The following is a 17694-nucleotide window of genomic DNA, read 5'->3' as shown; positions in this document are numbered from 1 at the left end:
TAACAACCACCTTTCCATAGAGACCAACTAGTGTAATCATTTCCCTTCACAGCATTTTGCAGTGGAAATGACTCTTGTCTGTAAGGACCAAATGCCCATACAAACTGCTTGTTTTGGTCTTCTTTAGTGTAGTATTCACTCTATAATATACATGCATGCTGAGTATGAACATGTGAGTGCCAGATAAGACACAGGAATATGAGAGATGCGCAACATTTCATTTTGAAGTGATGAGCATTCTATTTAAAATCCTACCATCTTGTGTCTGCTATCATTCCTTCATCCTGCAGAATACATTGAATCCAGTCAACGGCTTCCTACAGCCAGAGATGCTACTAGACGATGAAGACGACCCAACCGCTGCCGCAGTGCCTTCCCCACACAAGAAAGGTGATTCTATACTGTAAATCCAGGAATGTTCGTGTGCATTTTAATTTCGTGAATTTCGTGAGAGCCGAATTTTTGCGAAATTAAAATGCATGCTATACAGTAGCTCTTGTCCACAGAACATGCATTGAATGTTAGAGGCAACTCGCAAAAACTTCATGCTGCGAATAAGGCTGTCGGCTCCCATTTGCGAAAATTTCATGCCGCTAAAATTGTGTGTTTTACAGTAGTCCACATGCTTTGTGACCCGATGCTCCATACATTTCATTTTATGTCTGTATGATTACTATGATGGGAAGACAGTGCTATTTGTGAGATGTTTCTGATCTTTCATAAATAATGAATTTGTATCCTATAGCAGGTTTTATTTTGTTTTATTTATTTTCAATTATTTATAAAGTAATATATGCTATCAGTGAAATGCAGCAGTGTAGAAAGCTTGGACCCCAAAGTCTGAAAACAGACAAAACATATGGTAAGGATAACAACATTTTCCCACATTACATTTTTCTTTGATTTGTAATGAAAACATCGTTCTGCAGCATGCACACCTGTAGGAACTGTATCAATTTATATGCCCTGTCACAAGTATAAAACAATCATATAATTTGTTTTCTTCATTTTTCAAACCTTCATTGGTACCAGGATCATCCAACACCAGCCTGGACTCTGCCGAGGAGGTGATAGAAGGGGCCGTCCCCCAGCCCGTCCTCCAGGGCCCCACTGCGGCTGCTCCTCTGGGCTCCGCCCTGTCTTCCGACCCCATGGCGGTGACCAGGAGTCCCCGGCAGGACATTCCCGCCCTCTCCTACTCCAGCTCAGATGAAGACGACTTCTTTGATGCGGACGAGTACCAGGAGGACTCAGATAATGACAAGTACATAGGGACCTATTCATCCATATTTGTATAACACAGATAACCCATTCCTTTTTTTTGAGGCCAAGCAGGCTACAATTTCAGTAAAAGTGGGCATTTGGGAGAGTCTAATTGAAATGTATTTAACTTGTTAGGAGGTTAGAAATACAGTACGTATCGCAACACATCCACAGAATTGAAATAACCTTAATACCTTCAAATCTGAACTAAAAACCTACATGTATCTTTTCAAGCAACTTTGTGAGTAATATTTGACACATTTTGGAAGCCGGTTGCCTTTGAATATTATTTACAGAATAATGCCGCTATAGAGATGCTGTTCACCATCATCAGTATCCTTACCATCATCACGTTGTGAAGGCACTTAAGCTTAATCCTCAGACACTTGCCACGGCATGAGAGAAATGATGATAAGATTCTTCTGTTGTTGACGGTATTGGATCCTTGGACTCTTATCGTTGTAAAGGACTAAATGTGATCAAGTGATGGTGACGATGTTGATCCAACTAGTCAGATTTAGATTTTTATTTAGAAGTCAAATGAAAGAGTATGAAGTCAATGTGTAGTTGGATTACCACCATGAAGACTAATTGCCCTATTTTTGTAACTGAAAGTAAGTGATAGTTTGACTCTTTTGCTGATCTTGCATTCAAAGTATGGCTTTTTCAGCATAATGGATGTTGGTTTATGTTTTTAAATTTCCACCACTCATCTTCATTTCCCCCTCTCTCATATCTCTCTGACACTATGTCAGAGTATTCCAAAGAAATCCAGACCGAGTTGCGGACAGACTAACCCAAGAGTCCAGACCAAGACAAGACAGCTGCCCGGAGGACGTGGATGAAGACGGTAAGGAGATGATATCATGGTTGTCTGATGAGAGATTCATCTCATATCTAACCATGATTGATGGAGAACTAATATGTCTATTGGTTGAATACAGTCTGTGGCTTTTTTCAGCCAGCAAACAGTGCATGAGTCTAGTAATTCACATACAATCGCAAGCTGTGTGATATGCTTGTACACAGAGTGTAGCTGTAATTGAAGCCACAGCATAGTTCTTGTATGCCTGCAAATTGTCAATTTTCGCTCCAAAATGTACACATACGCAGGAGAAATGTGTGGAATAATGCTGTTAGAACACAGTTTTAGTTGGGAAATGATGAAAATGTAAAATATTTGCCAAAAAGGCTTATGGGAATTCCACAATCTCAGAACTTACGCGAGCATGGTTGCTATGTAATTTTCATTATCGATAATCGAAAATTTGGGCCACAGTGATCTTCCACGCTAGAGTGAATAGCCTGCAGCTTGTTGGAAAATAGGATTGCACGGCCATGATCGAATATCACGTAGCATTCTAGAGTTCCACTAAGCTAAACAGGTAGGGACATTTTCAAATCAAAGTTGTATACCACAATAAAAATTATTCTGCTCCTTTGATCTCAAAATACTTCAATACAACTCATCATCCTGCCAAATCGCGCTAGCCAGGAAAGTTTCTTGGTAGACCCTTTAGATGTAAGCAAGCAAATTCCAGATGGTAGAAGATGAATTTTTGAGCACTTCTAAGAGCTATGTTTTAGCTTTAAGCTGTAAAGCAAAATTGAAATTGCCCTGATGAAATTCAAATGAATATTTGCTAGTGGTGGTGGTTGTAATAGTGGAAGTGGTTGTGATGTTGCTTGTGTTGCTGGTGGTAGGTGGATGATTATTACGATTGTGACTACCTGAATAAGTTGATTTTGTGGTTACTGATGTTGATGATACTTCATTCAGTACAAAAATAGACCTTGCATAATGAAGTGAAGATAATGACCCTGGATTGTAGGAATCTATCACAGCGTCACTCACGTTTTGCCTCCCATCTGTTAAATCTTCTCATGCAGCTGTGGACTGTCAAAAGCATGGCAGCGTCATCACCCATCTACTGTCCCAGGTGCGGCTGGGGATGGACCTCACCAAAGTCGTCCTTCCCACTTTCATCCTAGAGACGCGCTCGCTGCTGGAGATGTATGCTGACTTCTTTGCTCATCCCGAACTGTTCGCAAAGTAAGTATCATGCTTCGGCATCTGTGTACTCTGTGAGTACTCACATCAGTGACTGAATGAGTCTGATCATATAGCCATCAGACTGATCAAACAGCAAATCAGAAACCACATTTAATGAAGGAAAATCACACAGGACAAGGATGAAATTACAATGTTTCCAACATAGAATGTTATTTGTTTAATTGGATCTAGCTGAGGAGGTTTCACTTTTCCCATCCCCTTCTCCACAACAAAAAGCAGATAAATCTTTAAAAAAAAAAAAATAATTAATTAATAAATGAATAGGGGGAAAATGCAGGGACAGACAAATCTAAATTCTGCTAGACAGGGGATTGGATAACAATATTATGTAAAAAAATTATTATATAGTAAGAGGATATTTGTGAGAAGCATTGTCAGTAAAAATTTTATAATTTGTGCTGCAGTAGGTTTAGCAAATAACATTCCATTCATGTAAAGTTATACAGCAGTGATGTGCTGGTATGTGGTAAGATTTCATTAGTGGAATATCTAGCTTGTACTCTGGATAATGCTGTGCCATATTGGTGTTTTCTTTGAGGAAAACCAGGCCACGAACTATGCTCAGTTTGATAGCAGGGATTTGCTTCATCTCGGGTTGTCGTTCAGCATGCCCACTCTGATATTAACCCGTTGAGGACGAGTCCCGAGTATACTCGGGCAGGTGTCTATGGGAATTGCGTGTTGTAGCTAAATCAAATCATCCTCAATGGGTTAAAGGAGATGAAATATTGGTGCCTGCACAAAAACACAAAACTGGTAATATTACATGTTTGCCTGCATTATTATTTCTGCAGTATGTTTCTTTAATATCGCTGAACTGTCATCCCTGAATCTCACTGCATGATTTTTGTCCCCAGCATCTCAGACATTGAGAGTCCCAAGGAGCGGATGGTCCAGGTAGTACGGTGGTATCTCTCAGCATTCCATGCTGGTCGTAAGGGCTCCGTGGCTAAGAAACCTTATAACCCCATCCTTGGTGAGACCTTTCAGTGTTACTGGGACATCAAAGGAGAGAGGGCGGAGGATGCTGTCAAGGTATGGTATCTCCATGGCAACGGAACCCCCGTCTCATGTTATTCCTTCATATGATCATTTGTCTTTCTCTGACTCTTAGTTTGTCAGTGTTTCAGTATTTTAGTAAACATGATCTTTTCATTGGTATAAATGAATTTTTAAGCTGTGTCGCAGCAACGAAAAACAATACTAAAAAAAGTCTGCCTGATCTACTGAAAGTGAATGTAGAAAAATTGCTTCCTTTGTACTCTCAATTTCGAACTCATCTTCTGATTTTATCTTTAAGTGAAACAGACATAAATGCCTGATGACATGACATATACAAGGGAAATTTGTTGACTTAAGAAGTCTTGTTAAACATGGCAGCTTTCTCCTGATGTTCAAAGATCACAGGGTTTGCAATGTAATGTTCTGTTGAGGGGTCCCTTATGTACATACACCAGCTTTTTATTTTGATATTTGGTTCTTGTTCACACTAGTTTCACTAATGTTTGAAATATTTCAAGGCTCGGGCTGTATTTCATTTTTTTTTTGGTAACATCTAGGTCCTAAAGAGATATAAATGAATAAATTATAGAATGAAAAGAATGGTAATTTTCTTCAGCAGTCTGCCTTTTGAATAATAATATTTCATGGTTAATTTTAATTTAATGGTAAAATGGTTGGCTCTGCAGAATATGTGTAGTCCACACCCGTCTCTTTCTCAGAGATGTATTTATTATTCACCAGAGATGCACTGTCTTGGTTCAGTGGCTCAAGATATGAGTTGTTTTCTGTTTTTATTAAACTTGGAGCTTAAATCATCACCTGATAGTAGTAGCTAGTCTCACTTCCACACCTTCTTTGGTGTCTGTCCCTCAGAATGAAGTTCGGGATGGTCCAGTGCCTTGGGCAGGGTCTGACCAGGTCTCCTTCATAGCAGAGCAGGTGTCACATCATCCGCCAAGTGAGTCTCTCATATTCCTCACTCAGACTCACTCTCTAGTGAAAGTGAAATGAGGTCTTCGTTGTGAATGCTATGGGTACAGTGCACGGTATAGTAAACAAATAAACCAAGCACTGACAGGCTGTATTTGGATTCTGAGATTGTTGGAATAGCACTATTTTCTGTCTTCAAGGAATACATGATTTCACTCATGGCTAGAATCGTTGCATGATGTATTTGTTTGATATCCCTCCAACAAGTCCTCTAGAAAAAAAAATAAGGAAAATGTTTTTACATGTATTTAATATTCCTCCAAGTCTCATCCAGGTTTGGTGTGATTTACACTGTGTTCTGTGAGACTGATCCTGACAGCACTTTTCACACACTATTTATAGCAAAAAGGCGTGCTCTGATTGTATTAGTGAACAATACCATGAATGTTGTCATAGTATAGCACATTTTTCCCCTTTGGCATTTTGTTTTCAACATCATATACTCCATAGCAATGTTATGTTTGGTTACATGACACGACGTAGACCAATCACTGAACAGTATTTTATTAAATAGTGTATATTGATATAACTGTAACAGGGCTAGGAGAAGTCAATGTACACAACATGTTGTAAGTGAACTTGGGCAAAATATAGTTACCTTGATGCACCTTTTCATATTCCGTACCCTTTAAACATCTTGTTTTATTTGCTGGACAGGGCATAGCATATGTGTTATCATGTCCGTATTGGGTATGGGATGTACAGAAGTGTGATAAGGATCTTGGTGGGAGCATGATTACTGGCATGCAATCCAGTTACTGCTGGAGGACATGGGTGTTGATGTCCATCTGAGCAAGGTCACATGTGAGAGTATTGAGGAATGTTGAATAAAGACTTGCATTTGTACCAAGTGGGATCCCACATTTATCTTCAGTCCATTGAGCCATTTATTGTTACTTTATCTGCTGTATTTCCTGTGGCAGAAATTACACATTCTTTATCTTTACCTTGGAGCAGACCACATCGCAAGTATTTAATTAAATATGTATGATTTAGATCCTTTAGGTAAAGAAAGATAGATATGATACATGTTAAAGATTTGGAAAAGAAGGGAACTTTTTTGCTACATGTGGAACCAGAATTTCAGCTGTATGTTATCTTGATATGTTTTCATTATGATTGTGGTAACCTTGCAAAAATGTTATTTACAAAGGTATGTGTCACTGTGTTACTTTTCTTTTGTGTGTTAGGTTAGTGACAGCAAATTTTAGGATGGAGCTTTAACATCATTAATTCCAGAATGAGCACATCATCCTATTTTTTTTTTGTTTTTACTATTTTGTTTTGTGTGTTCACAGTTTCTGCCTTCTATGCCGAGTGTCTGGACAAGCAGATGTCCATCAATGGTCATATCTGGACCAAGTCCAAGTTCCTGGGCCTGTCAATAGGTGTGGAGATGGTTGGTCAAGGTGAGTGAATGATAGGGACAGGGAGAGGTGTTGACAGAAATGCCGTCAGCTGAGTCTGGTCTGCCTCTGTATCATGTTGTGGCTCAAATCAGGAACAGAGCTGCTAAATCACCCTGATTCCGTAGGATGCTACCCGAAAATTCTACTTTCTCAGTGATGTTCTGAAAGGCTTGTAACGCATACAAATAGATATTTGATTACCTATCTGGAACCTCCCTAATTTTGATGTGTAAAATGTTGGCAGATTTTAAAGGGTGTGTACAGTTCTGGTCGAGGTGAGGATTTAGCTTTTAATGTTTTGCGAGATATTCAGAAACCACTCTATGAGATGTCATGCTACCCGAAAATTCTACTTTCTCAGTGATGTTCTGAAAGGCTTGTAACGCACACAAATAGATATTTGATTACCTATCTGGAACCTCCCTAATTTTGATGCGTAAAATGTTGGCAGACTTTAAAGGGTGTGTACAGTTCTGGTCGAGGTGAGGATTTAGCTTTTAATGTTTTGCGAGATATTCAGAAACCACTCTATGAGATGTCAAAGAGCATGCAGTTCTAAGGGGTATCAAAAGTTTATTCGATGAAAATCGGTTTTGAAATGGCGGAGATATCCAAAAACAAGGTGAAACAAAGAGATCCTAATAAAGTTGTGGCATGTCGCCTTTTATTATTAGCACTTTTTTGGATATCTTAGCCATTTGAAAACCAATTTTCATCAAATAAATGTTGAATCCTTCTTAAAATTACATGCTCTTTCATATTTCATAAGAGACTTTTCATTATCTCACTTAGGAATGTTCAAAACATGAATCCCCACCTCAACCAGTACTGTACAGTCCCTTTAATTTCACCATCTATCAGTAACTCTAAATTTTTGGGCTCATACAAGCATATCTGCAGGCTTTCAAGCTTGCCTCTTTTCTTACATTTTCCAGCACACATGGACTTTTCCCACCATTCCTTTGTTTACCTTCACATATATCAGTATTCGGTTGCCCTCTGTGTAACTGCACAATTTCAACTCTGCAACTACCTAACAACATCTAACAGGTGTTAAACAGTGAGAGTGAATAGTTATAACAATTGTGTTGTTGTTGTTGTACTTTACTAGTAATGACACATTGCGAGGTAGTACCATCGGACCCTTGATAAGCAAGTATTGTGCTTTCTCGTCATAATGAAAACAGTTATAACAAAACTATCATTACAACAAAGTAAAGATTCAGGTCCCAAATTTATTGTCTGTATATTTTTTAATACTTTTTGAATATTATTCAGCTGATTTTAAGTTTCAACATAACAAAACAAAATTGCCGGTCCCGAGGACATCATTGTAACGAAAGTTGCATGCATTTCTTGCAAGGCATATCAAATAGTTCTACAGTGAATGGTAGCCTCACTGATGATATTTGACTCATAATTGCATTGTAGCTTTATGCTTTAGTCAGCCCTAAATGTTCGTACAGTCAAACCTGTTGTAGCGACCACTTGTCTATAGAGGCCACCTGCTGTATACAACCACTAAAAATAATTCCCTCCAATAGAAAAAAGTATGCTGAAGAACCTGTCTATAAGCGGCCACCTGTCCATAATGACCACTATTGTCGTTTCCCTTTGGTGGCCACTATAGACAGGTTTGACCGTAAAAGTCTATCAAGTTAGTTGATTTTTCCTTTCCTCCCACCTCCAGCTTGCTGCTCTGATCTCAAACATGAAGAGGAGTACATTATGACCTTCCCTAACGGCTACGGCCGATCCATCCTGACGATACCCTGGTTTGAGCTCGGCGGCAAGTGCTCCATCACGTGTGCCAAGACGGGCTTCTCGGCCCTCGTCACGTTCCAGACGAAGCCGTTTTATGGTGGCAAGAAGCACCGCATCGTTGCTGAAGTGCAGTGAGTATCAGCACCCTCCTTTTTGTCTCGCCCACCAGAGGTGAAGGCGAGACTAAGGGATCCAAATGTCGTCCGTCCATCGTCCGTCTGTCGTCCGTCACAAATGTTAAAGTTTACCTGCAAGACTCTCTTATGATGCATAACTTGGCAACTGTTACAGCAATGGCAGCCAAACTTGGGTGATAGAAGCACTAGGGGTGTCTTCATGTTATGGTGTTGTCGGAGGTCATGTGATGATGTCAAAGGTCATTTGAGGTCATATATTAAAGAGTATGTGCAAGACTGTCTTTTCTATGTTAAAGTTTACCTGCAAGACTCTCTTTTGACAAATAACTTCACATAAGTTGCTTGGATTACAACCTAACTTGGGTCATAGATGCACTGGGGGTACCTTCATGTTATGGTGCCGTTGGAGGTCACAGGATAAGGTCAAAGGTCATTTGAGGTCATACGTTAAAGTTTACTTGCAAGACTCTCTTATCACACGTAACTCGACACATGTTGCTATAATGGCAATCAAACTTGGGTGATGGATGCACTGGGGGTACCTTCATGTTATGGTGCCGCAAGAGGTCACATGATAAGGTCAAAGGTCATTTGAGGTCATATGTTAAAGTTTACTTGCAAGACTCTCTTATCACACGTAACTCAGCACATGTTGCTACAATGGCAATCAAACTTGGGTGATGGTAGATGTCTCTTGGGAAGTTGAAGGTAACCACAAGGTCAAAGGTCACAGACGGGTCAACAAACTTTTAGGGCCCAATGTTAAGTTTTTAGGGCGCATTTCGTTTATGGCTCATAACTTTTGATCCCTTTGTCCGTTTGTGACCAAACTTGGATGGTAGATGTCCCTTGGGGAGTTAAAGGTCATCACAAGGTCAAAGGTCACAGAAAGGGGTCAACAAATTTTTAGGGCCCAATGGTATGTTTTTATGGCACGTTTCGATTATGGCTCACTACTTTTGATCCCTTTGTCCGTTTGTGACCAAACCTGGATGGTAAATGTACCTTGGGGTGTTGAAGGTCACCACAAGGTCAAAGGTCATAAGCAGGTCAATTAACTTCTGGGAGTTATAAAAAATATTAATTCCTTGTACGCGAATGGGCGAGACACAATTTGGCACTTGCCTTGTTTTCAGCTGTGTGCAGTTAACAGTGACCAAAATCGTAACCCGACTTAGCCCCATTGATTTGTGAGAACTATCATCCAGGCAGGGAGGTGGAAGAAAGATGGAGATGGCACTCTGAGAGCTTCCCTCAGAGAAAAAATCAAGTGGTCTTACACCGATTAACGTCTTGAAATCCAACCCTCATTCTGTGATAAATATGTCAAAATCTGGCCTTATCGGTCCACCCATCACCCTCCGGCGCACTAGAGCGACGCAACATGATCTCCTTTCCAGCCTTCCATAAACACACGCTCGTAAAAATCGGGCTTTGAAGCGATGCGTGGCACCAACAATATGACGTCATATTCAAAATTTTGGCAGTCTATTACATTCAGTGAAAGACGTCCCCCTTCGAAAGCTACAACTTATGGCTCAAGAATTGGGTAGCGTGGTATGTCTATACCTTTCGCTGGTTCAGCAGACTGTGCTGAGGAGATTGCCGTTTGAACCAGCGAAATCGGTACACAAACAACGGAGTTACTGAGCAGTAAGTTTTGTGCGCTAGAGATGTCATCATATTGTTTCTGTATCGATTATGAGAAATCCCGCACATTTCCGCAATTTTTATATAGTTAGAGAGGTAGGCCTGACCTTGATCTTCAAAATGATATAAGTTACATGAGCGTGTTCGGGCGTGTTTTCAAACAGTTCGAGTGTAAAAGTAGTGCTTCACAGAGACCGAGGCGGTTTTTTTTTTCGTCTGCACCCGAGCGAGCTGGGGCTTTTCAGCGTACTCGTCGGGTTGTTGTAGGGCCGCCGCGTAGGCGTCGGGACAGCGTTCGTTGCCGTTGTTTCGGTGAATTTGAGTTACTAGTAAATACATATTGGAATGGAAAGTTGAGTGTTAAAAAGTGTAAATTAGACATATCAGCCTTGATTATAATAATTTTCCGTAGAGAATTAAAGATGATATCTATAAAAGCCTAGATGTATGATGCTGTAAGTATATTTTAGGGGGAAAAACAGAGCTTAATATACAGTGTTTCGCCTCACTCTCCCTCGATCATTCATCGGTAAATACCGGTAATCGGCTTGACTCTACCCCATGCTAACGTTACAAAAAATTGAATTAAAAAGTAGTAGAGTACACCTCTGGAGCTAGTAGAATCTAACGTTTAACAGTGGTTAGATTCTAGTTTGTGAAATACTAGAGTCTACTAGCTAGGACTAACGTTAGGTATGCTTTTGCTTGGCAGCGTACCTGAGGTGACGCTGCGCTATTAAACAGTGTCCTGAGCCTTGCCCTTGCCTTGGCCTCCAATTTCCAAGCCAAGGCCCAACTAACTTTCTGAGTTTCAGTTTCAATTGCAAATCAAATTTCGTTTAGTTGCTGTGTCAATGTGATTTTGAATTTGCTAAAAGCAATTCCTCCTCAACAAACTCGTCTCCGTCAAAATCACGATCGCCAGAACCACCACCACTGCTTACACCACTGCTTTACAGAATACACTCTATGAGTTCTGTGCTCACACCGTAGGACGCCATTTTATTCCCCGACCACAATGCATTTCGCGTCGTGATTTCCGCCACAAGATTTACGACTTGCAGTGCGCCGAGCGTGAGTAATGGGATTACGGGAGGGGGAAAAAAACCCTGTCGGGGCCTGTTGGGGCCACGCATGACTTCAAAGGAAACTCAGAAGAGCACACTCCATCTTTCTTCCACCTCCCTGATCCAGGCTAACCTATGCAGTTTTTGGCTGCTGTGGCATGCGCTAAATTCTATATATTTTGAAACTTTGCACCAATCTCTATATTAGATTCATGATTGTAGTGTACCCATGTGACTTTAAGAATTTATCTTTCTGGCGACAGTGTTGCTGCTATGTGAAGGAAAATCATCATACACAATGGTGTTCACTTGAGTCCTTAGTGTGAAAGCTTCATTCTCTGAATGCCATATTCAGTACCTCAATTTTATTTTTTGCTAATTTGCACAGGAATGTACTACGATTTAATGCCAGTGAAGAGGGATTAGGTAATCCTTGCAGCTCCTTTTACATGACTGATAACCGTCCTATGGGACTGTCAGAATGTGACACATGAGTGGGTTGTGAAGTTGTTAGAAGTGAAAGTCTTGACATATTCCCTTCTCTCTTTCTCTCTTTGCCTTTCAACTCATCTAGACATGTGTCAGACAGGAAGCCATTCCTGACGGTGGAGGGAGAGTGGAATGGGGTCATGACCTCAAGGACGCCCTCTGGGGTAAGATTCCAATAAGAAGTACCTTTTTTTGATTCCGTCCATACAATGTCTCGATAGGCACATGTACCATCATGCTGCAGTTTCTGCTGAGTTAATGTTGTGTATTTGTTTTCCACCAAACATTAACACAAGTAGACGATTGCAGCATCTGCATGTTGTTTTCTTTGAATGAAACACCTCCTTTTTAAATGCCTGCACTACGTGAGATCTGAAATATTTGTCTGCAAGAGTTTAGATACACTGTAAGAAGTAATTGTTACTTAGATTATTTTTGTTGTTTATGCAATTTCTTATTATTGATTTATTGTCAATTACGTCATTCTCCCTGTTGTTATTATCATCAAATATTAGAGCAGAAATGCAGATTTTACTCACTGATTCAAACAACAGTTTCTGGGAGCTGTCATATTTGACCACTGCTGAATGTTTTTTAGTCTTTTAGCACCGTCTCATTGCAAATTTTGACTGGGTGTTGTTTGATAGCTGAATGTATCTTTTGTCCTTCAGGAGACTGAAGTGTTTGTAGATACCAAGGAGATGAAGGTAAACCGGAAGAGAGTGCGTCCCATCGAGAGCCAGGATGAATACGAGTCTAGGAGGTGAGTCTTTCTACATCTCTTTAGAGCTCCTCCTCCTCCTCATTATTCTTCTTCTTCTTCTTCTTCTTCTTCTTCTTCTTCTTCTTCTTCTTCTTCTTCTTCTTCTTCTTCTTCTTCTTCTTCTTCTTCTTCTTCTTCTTCTTCTTCTTCTTCTTCTTCTTCTTCTTCTTCTTCTTCTTCTTCTTCTTCTTCTTCTTCTTCTTCTTCTTCTTCTTCTTCTTCTTCTTCTTCTTCTTCTTCTTCAAGGCACAAGGTGCCTGGTTGATTATGTTTGCTGACTGTTGCTAGTTACCTGGGCAAACCTTGAGTGGGTGGAATCATTCGCCTGTTTCTATATGTGGGTGGGTAGGGAGACTACTTTCACTGGGTTTGCACCCTGCTCTTTGCAATGAATGAATGAAGGGGGATCTTTTACGTGTGTTAATCATGGCTAGCTCACACAGGATGTCCATTTTATACCCTATTTCAGGGACAGAGTGTTCTATCTCTTAATAGAGGGCATGGCAAGATGACACATTTCTCAGCTGGACTCAGTGGGAATCAAACCTGAGCCATTTGGATTGTGAGGCAGATGAGCTTCTGACTGAGCCACATTATTTTGAGCTGTTAACTGAATGACATTAGATATTTGAGACAAGGAATAGAAAAATGAAGAGAATTTCTGTTCCCTCTTCTGTGCAATTCATATGACTCCTATCTCAAGATGGGACGGGCACATTCTGTAGTAATTTCAGTATGAAACGGAATGCTCCCCCTCCTTCCATTCTTGTTTCATATTGATTCATGCCAAATATTTTTACACACAAATTTACCCAAAGTTCACGATGGAAATATTTGAAAAAGCAGATATTTCTTGGCTAGATTGTTCCTTGTTGAAAGGCAATGCTGTTGTTTGCTATCAAAAAGCTGTTCCTTATTTTAAACTGTTTGCTGAAATTACAGAGCTCTGGAAAAGTAGAGCAAAGGTGAACTTCAGCATTGAACATTTATGTGTTGGCATTGTATTTGTGATCTACTGCTCTGAGTCAATGCATTCATATGTTCTATGATATTAGTTGAATGACAAGTATTCAGTAAAACATATGTCACTGCAAATTGAATTTTGTCACCTACTTCTCAACCTTCCTACCAGGTTATGGCACAAGGTAACCCAGAGTCTCAAGACCCAAGACATTGAGTCAGCGACAGACGCCAAGCATTTCCTAGAGGAGAGGCAGCGGAGGGAGGCTAAGGAGAGACTAGCAGAGAGCCGGAAGTGGGACACTAAGGTAGGGAGGAGGAAACCCTGTACTTTCCTAGTCTTGGGGGCATTTTATAAAGCGTTTTGTCCGACAAATTTGACAGACAGATTTCCTCTCAGCCAATCAGATGCAGTGATTTTAGTAGCTTATAACAGTTTGTCAGAAAAAATATCAGACAAAACGCTTCATGAAATGCTCCCCCACTTCCACCCTTCACCCTCTTATTCCCTTTTGCATTAGACTGGAGGTGGGGAATGCAGAGATTAGTGAAACACCAGTGAGTGTGTAATAGTTGTGAATCTTTAAAGTTTTTGCTAAGTCCTGCCTTATGCCACCCTCTTTAGGGGACAGGTCTCCAGCAAATTTTAATGTCATGTTGGTAACTAATATAAGAAAATGTTGAAAGAATAATACAAATGCACGGATATATTTTCAAAGAGGATCAGAAGAGCTCTCTCTCTCTCTCTCTCTCACTGCATTCACTAAACATGTATGTCCTCTTTTTTTTCTTTCCTTCTTACTTTCTTTTTGAAAACTGGCCCTGTAACCCACCCCTCCCTCTATTTTTCTCCCTCTCTAATGAGTGGGTTGTGATTTCAATTCCTACTAGTGCCAGTTCACTTTACATGATGTTATAAACTATGCTACTGTTTACCAAAGGAATCGAGTGCATAGTTTGGATAATATTTGATCTGTAAGAGGTCAAAGAGGTCTTGTAGAGTGTCGTAAAGGTCAGGCAGGTTATAGTACTTACCCTGGTAGGGAATTAATCACATTGTAATTGTTCTTTAGAAGCAGTTGAGCTGAACAAGTACGTAGGCTTAAAAATCACATCAGCTTAAAAATGTAATCTTATTGTTACTGTTATTGTGCCTTCTTGATATCCCTTTGTTTATACTTTAATATGATTTCATTTTCACTCCCATTTGAGATGGAGTAGTGGAGATGGAGAGTGTTGGTCAAAGAGTAGACCAGAGTCATAATGGTATATGAAAACTTGTCCAAATGAAGCATGAAATAACCGAAGAGATGAGAGCTGTTTTCACACGAACATATGAAAACCCTCAATGAAGATTTATCTCTTCAGTCAGTGGGCACTCATACTCATAGTTGTTACCTGGCTTGTAGATATATTATAACCCATCTTGTTCATTACGACTGAATAACAAATTGCCCTCCATTGACATAAATAAGCACCGTGTATTCATTGTTTTGGAAGTAGACATGATAAGTAGCCATCATCTATGTTTTGGGCTTACCTTCATACAGTTGTTCCATGAAGACGGGGAGTGTTGGATCTATGACCGCCCTCTCCTACAGAGGCAGAGGCAAGCCCAGGAGGCTAGCATGAAAGCGTCCTCCAACCAGCACAGGTCTACCCCACCCCTCCAGGAGATCCCCACACCCCAGGGAAAGGCAGCGGGATCCAGACCGACCCACGTGAACGGGGTGGAGACCAGCCAGGGGCAGGAGCTCTCGCCCGTCTCGCAACCTCCCGCTTCCGTCCCCCAGAGAACAGCTGCTCAGGAGCTCAGTGACTTATTACAGTGAAATCGTGGGAGAAGAGCATGGAACATACTGTTTGAATCTGGAAAAACATTTTTTAGCTGTCGTTGCTTTTTTTTTTTGTATCTTCACTTGGAGTGGGAACCTGCCAGAATATAATTATGGAAAAAATTGAAGAAACTTGAATATATGGACTGTTTGCAACATTGAGCATGATTCACACCAGAGCTGTATGTGTGTTAGATGAAATCACATCAGGTGGCATATGACTTTGAAACAGAGATCTATTTGAAATAAACTGTGATATTGCCCAGTGATGCGTTTATCATGTTTGATTATATCAGCTTCACCCCTGTGACAATAATGGATCAATCCTGGTGACAGTAAAGTGAACATGTCACTCCGGATCGCAGCTGCACCATGAAGCCCCACTGAAATCGTTGATGGAGCGATCATTAGAGTAGAGCAATTGATGTATCAGTTCTCCTCAAAGAATGGATTGACCTTCACAGTGTGTTGTAGGAGATGATGCACATTGTATTATTCCAAGAATCATACAACATCACCCCTTGCTGTCCCCAAGGAATTCACATTTATGGAGGATCCAGCAGCCAAGAATATGTTCATCACTTCAAGTTTGCACAGGGAAAAATTATACAAGTGGTAGAAATTGTCCCTGTGCGTGCTCCATTGATATACCCAAGATAATTATGGATAGTCGAATCATGTAAAAAAAAAATAATGATAAACTGTATGTCAATGACTTATTCCTAGCATGCACAAACAGGCTTTTGGATGAAGAAAAGGTTGCAATAGGTAGTGGGGTGAGAAAAAAAAAAACAGATGTGTCTTGTGTTAGAGCCAAGTTTAGTTAACTGGCAATGGTGTTTAGAGTAGCTGGAATGTACTGACTTCTGTGTCAGCTGGGCATATTGATTCAATACACGGTGTTATTTGACATGATATGCTGTGTTTATGGATATGATACACATTACGTGTTGACTTGATGCACTGTGTGTGAAGACACGATACACTGCATATAGTAAAAGATACAGTGTGTATCTTGGCATGATACACTATGTGTGTACCAACATGATACACCTCGCATATTGACTAATACACAGTGTATTGATTTCGGCAGTAAGCACAACATTGTGCATGTGATCAAGAGGTAACAGACGGTCTGTGCAGATTGTCTGTGTACATTTAAAGGCTTGACCGAGACTAATCACTCTAATGCAGCTCTTATTATTGAACTGCATTATAAGGAAAGCCAAGCCTACAATCGTAGTAACATAGATTTTAATACTTCAGCTATCACTATACCTTCAACAGTGAGACAAGAGTGAATCTTAAGTTGGTGTTAAGTGTAAGGTCGTCATAGCCCAATGGAGCACCACATTGTAACCTTTCCCCACCCTACCCCCACTCTCATACCCATACATACAGACACCTGCGTTGATAATCTCTTATGCATAATCAGTTTTCTCTTGCAATTCAATGATTTTTTTTTTTATATCAAATTTGTCACATATACCAATGAAGTTCCCTTCCCCATCTGTCATCATAACTTGGCTGTACAAATTTTTACTATGAAGATATATATTTGAAATGTCAATGGAGCAATGCAGATAGTGTAATCACAATTCTCTCTGAGTATGTCACATCTACTAACTAAGATCATAATGTCAGGTGGTATGTGAATTCAATTAACAATGCGTCCATATAAATAATTTTGCCAGGTGGAAATAGGACGGTGGGATGCAGTGAAAAGTGACCCAGTTTGAGTGCAGTCCACTGATCATAAATGTCAGCATTGTGTATGATGCATAGCTATGAGTGATGGAAATAAATTATCTGGCCAGTATTTGCATGGCATAAATGTACATAGATGTCCAGAATGGAGTTCATTCCATTATTTCCCAGACCACCAGCAGGATTTCAGTATTTCTATTTTGTTTAGCCTAAAAAAGGAGGAACTTTTGGACCTTTGTTATTCATCAATGCCCTCAATATGTATAACATCCCAATGTGCAGAAGAAACAAAGAAATCTGATGTTAAGGCATGTGATTGACATTGTACTATGTTGTTAAATAATGTGGAAAAATTCGTGCCAGGGCCTGTACTTCGTTTGTAAAAAATAGCAATGTGCTTAAAATTTGTGAATTTTGTGTGTTGGATGCTATTCGTGAATTTAACAATACACAAAATCGTTAACTCTGATCCAGGCATGAATGTGACATGCAAACATACATTTCTCCATTCATTATAGGCCTACTCCACAATTGTGAATTTATCAACTTGTGAAATTGTTGGGAAGTCCCGATTCATGAAAAAT

At 40.1% G+C, this 17694-nt stretch overlaps 1 protein-coding gene across 1 annotated transcript in view; it reads left to right on the top strand.

Moving 5' to 3' along the window:
* Positions 1 to 17268, top strand: part of LOC140237325 (oxysterol-binding protein-related protein 9-like) — an 82444-nt gene extending 65176 nt beyond the window's left edge. The window contains exons 7-18 of the mRNA XM_072317263.1: positions 291 to 390; positions 1033 to 1264; positions 2019 to 2113; positions 3154 to 3316; positions 4195 to 4372; positions 5213 to 5297; positions 6628 to 6738; positions 8429 to 8633; positions 11931 to 12009; positions 12517 to 12608; positions 13741 to 13876; positions 15119 to 17268. Coding sequence (XP_072173364.1) covers positions 291 to 390; positions 1033 to 1264; positions 2019 to 2113; positions 3154 to 3316; positions 4195 to 4372; positions 5213 to 5297; positions 6628 to 6738; positions 8429 to 8633; positions 11931 to 12009; positions 12517 to 12608; positions 13741 to 13876; positions 15119 to 15400 — 1758 coding nt within the window. The 3' untranslated portion in view covers positions 15401 to 17268. The remainder of the gene's footprint in view (positions 1 to 290; positions 391 to 1032; positions 1265 to 2018; positions 2114 to 3153; positions 3317 to 4194; positions 4373 to 5212; positions 5298 to 6627; positions 6739 to 8428; positions 8634 to 11930; positions 12010 to 12516; positions 12609 to 13740; positions 13877 to 15118) is intronic.
* Positions 17269 to 17694: the final 426 nt, after the last annotated feature.

The sequence above is a fragment of the Diadema setosum genome, chromosome 13 (assembly GCF_964275005.1).
Source record: "Diadema setosum chromosome 13, eeDiaSeto1, whole genome shotgun sequence".
NCBI classification, from domain to species: Eukaryota; Metazoa; Echinodermata; class Echinoidea; order Diadematoida; family Diadematidae; genus Diadema; species Diadema setosum.
This window is presented reverse-complemented; position numbering and strand designations above follow the sequence as displayed.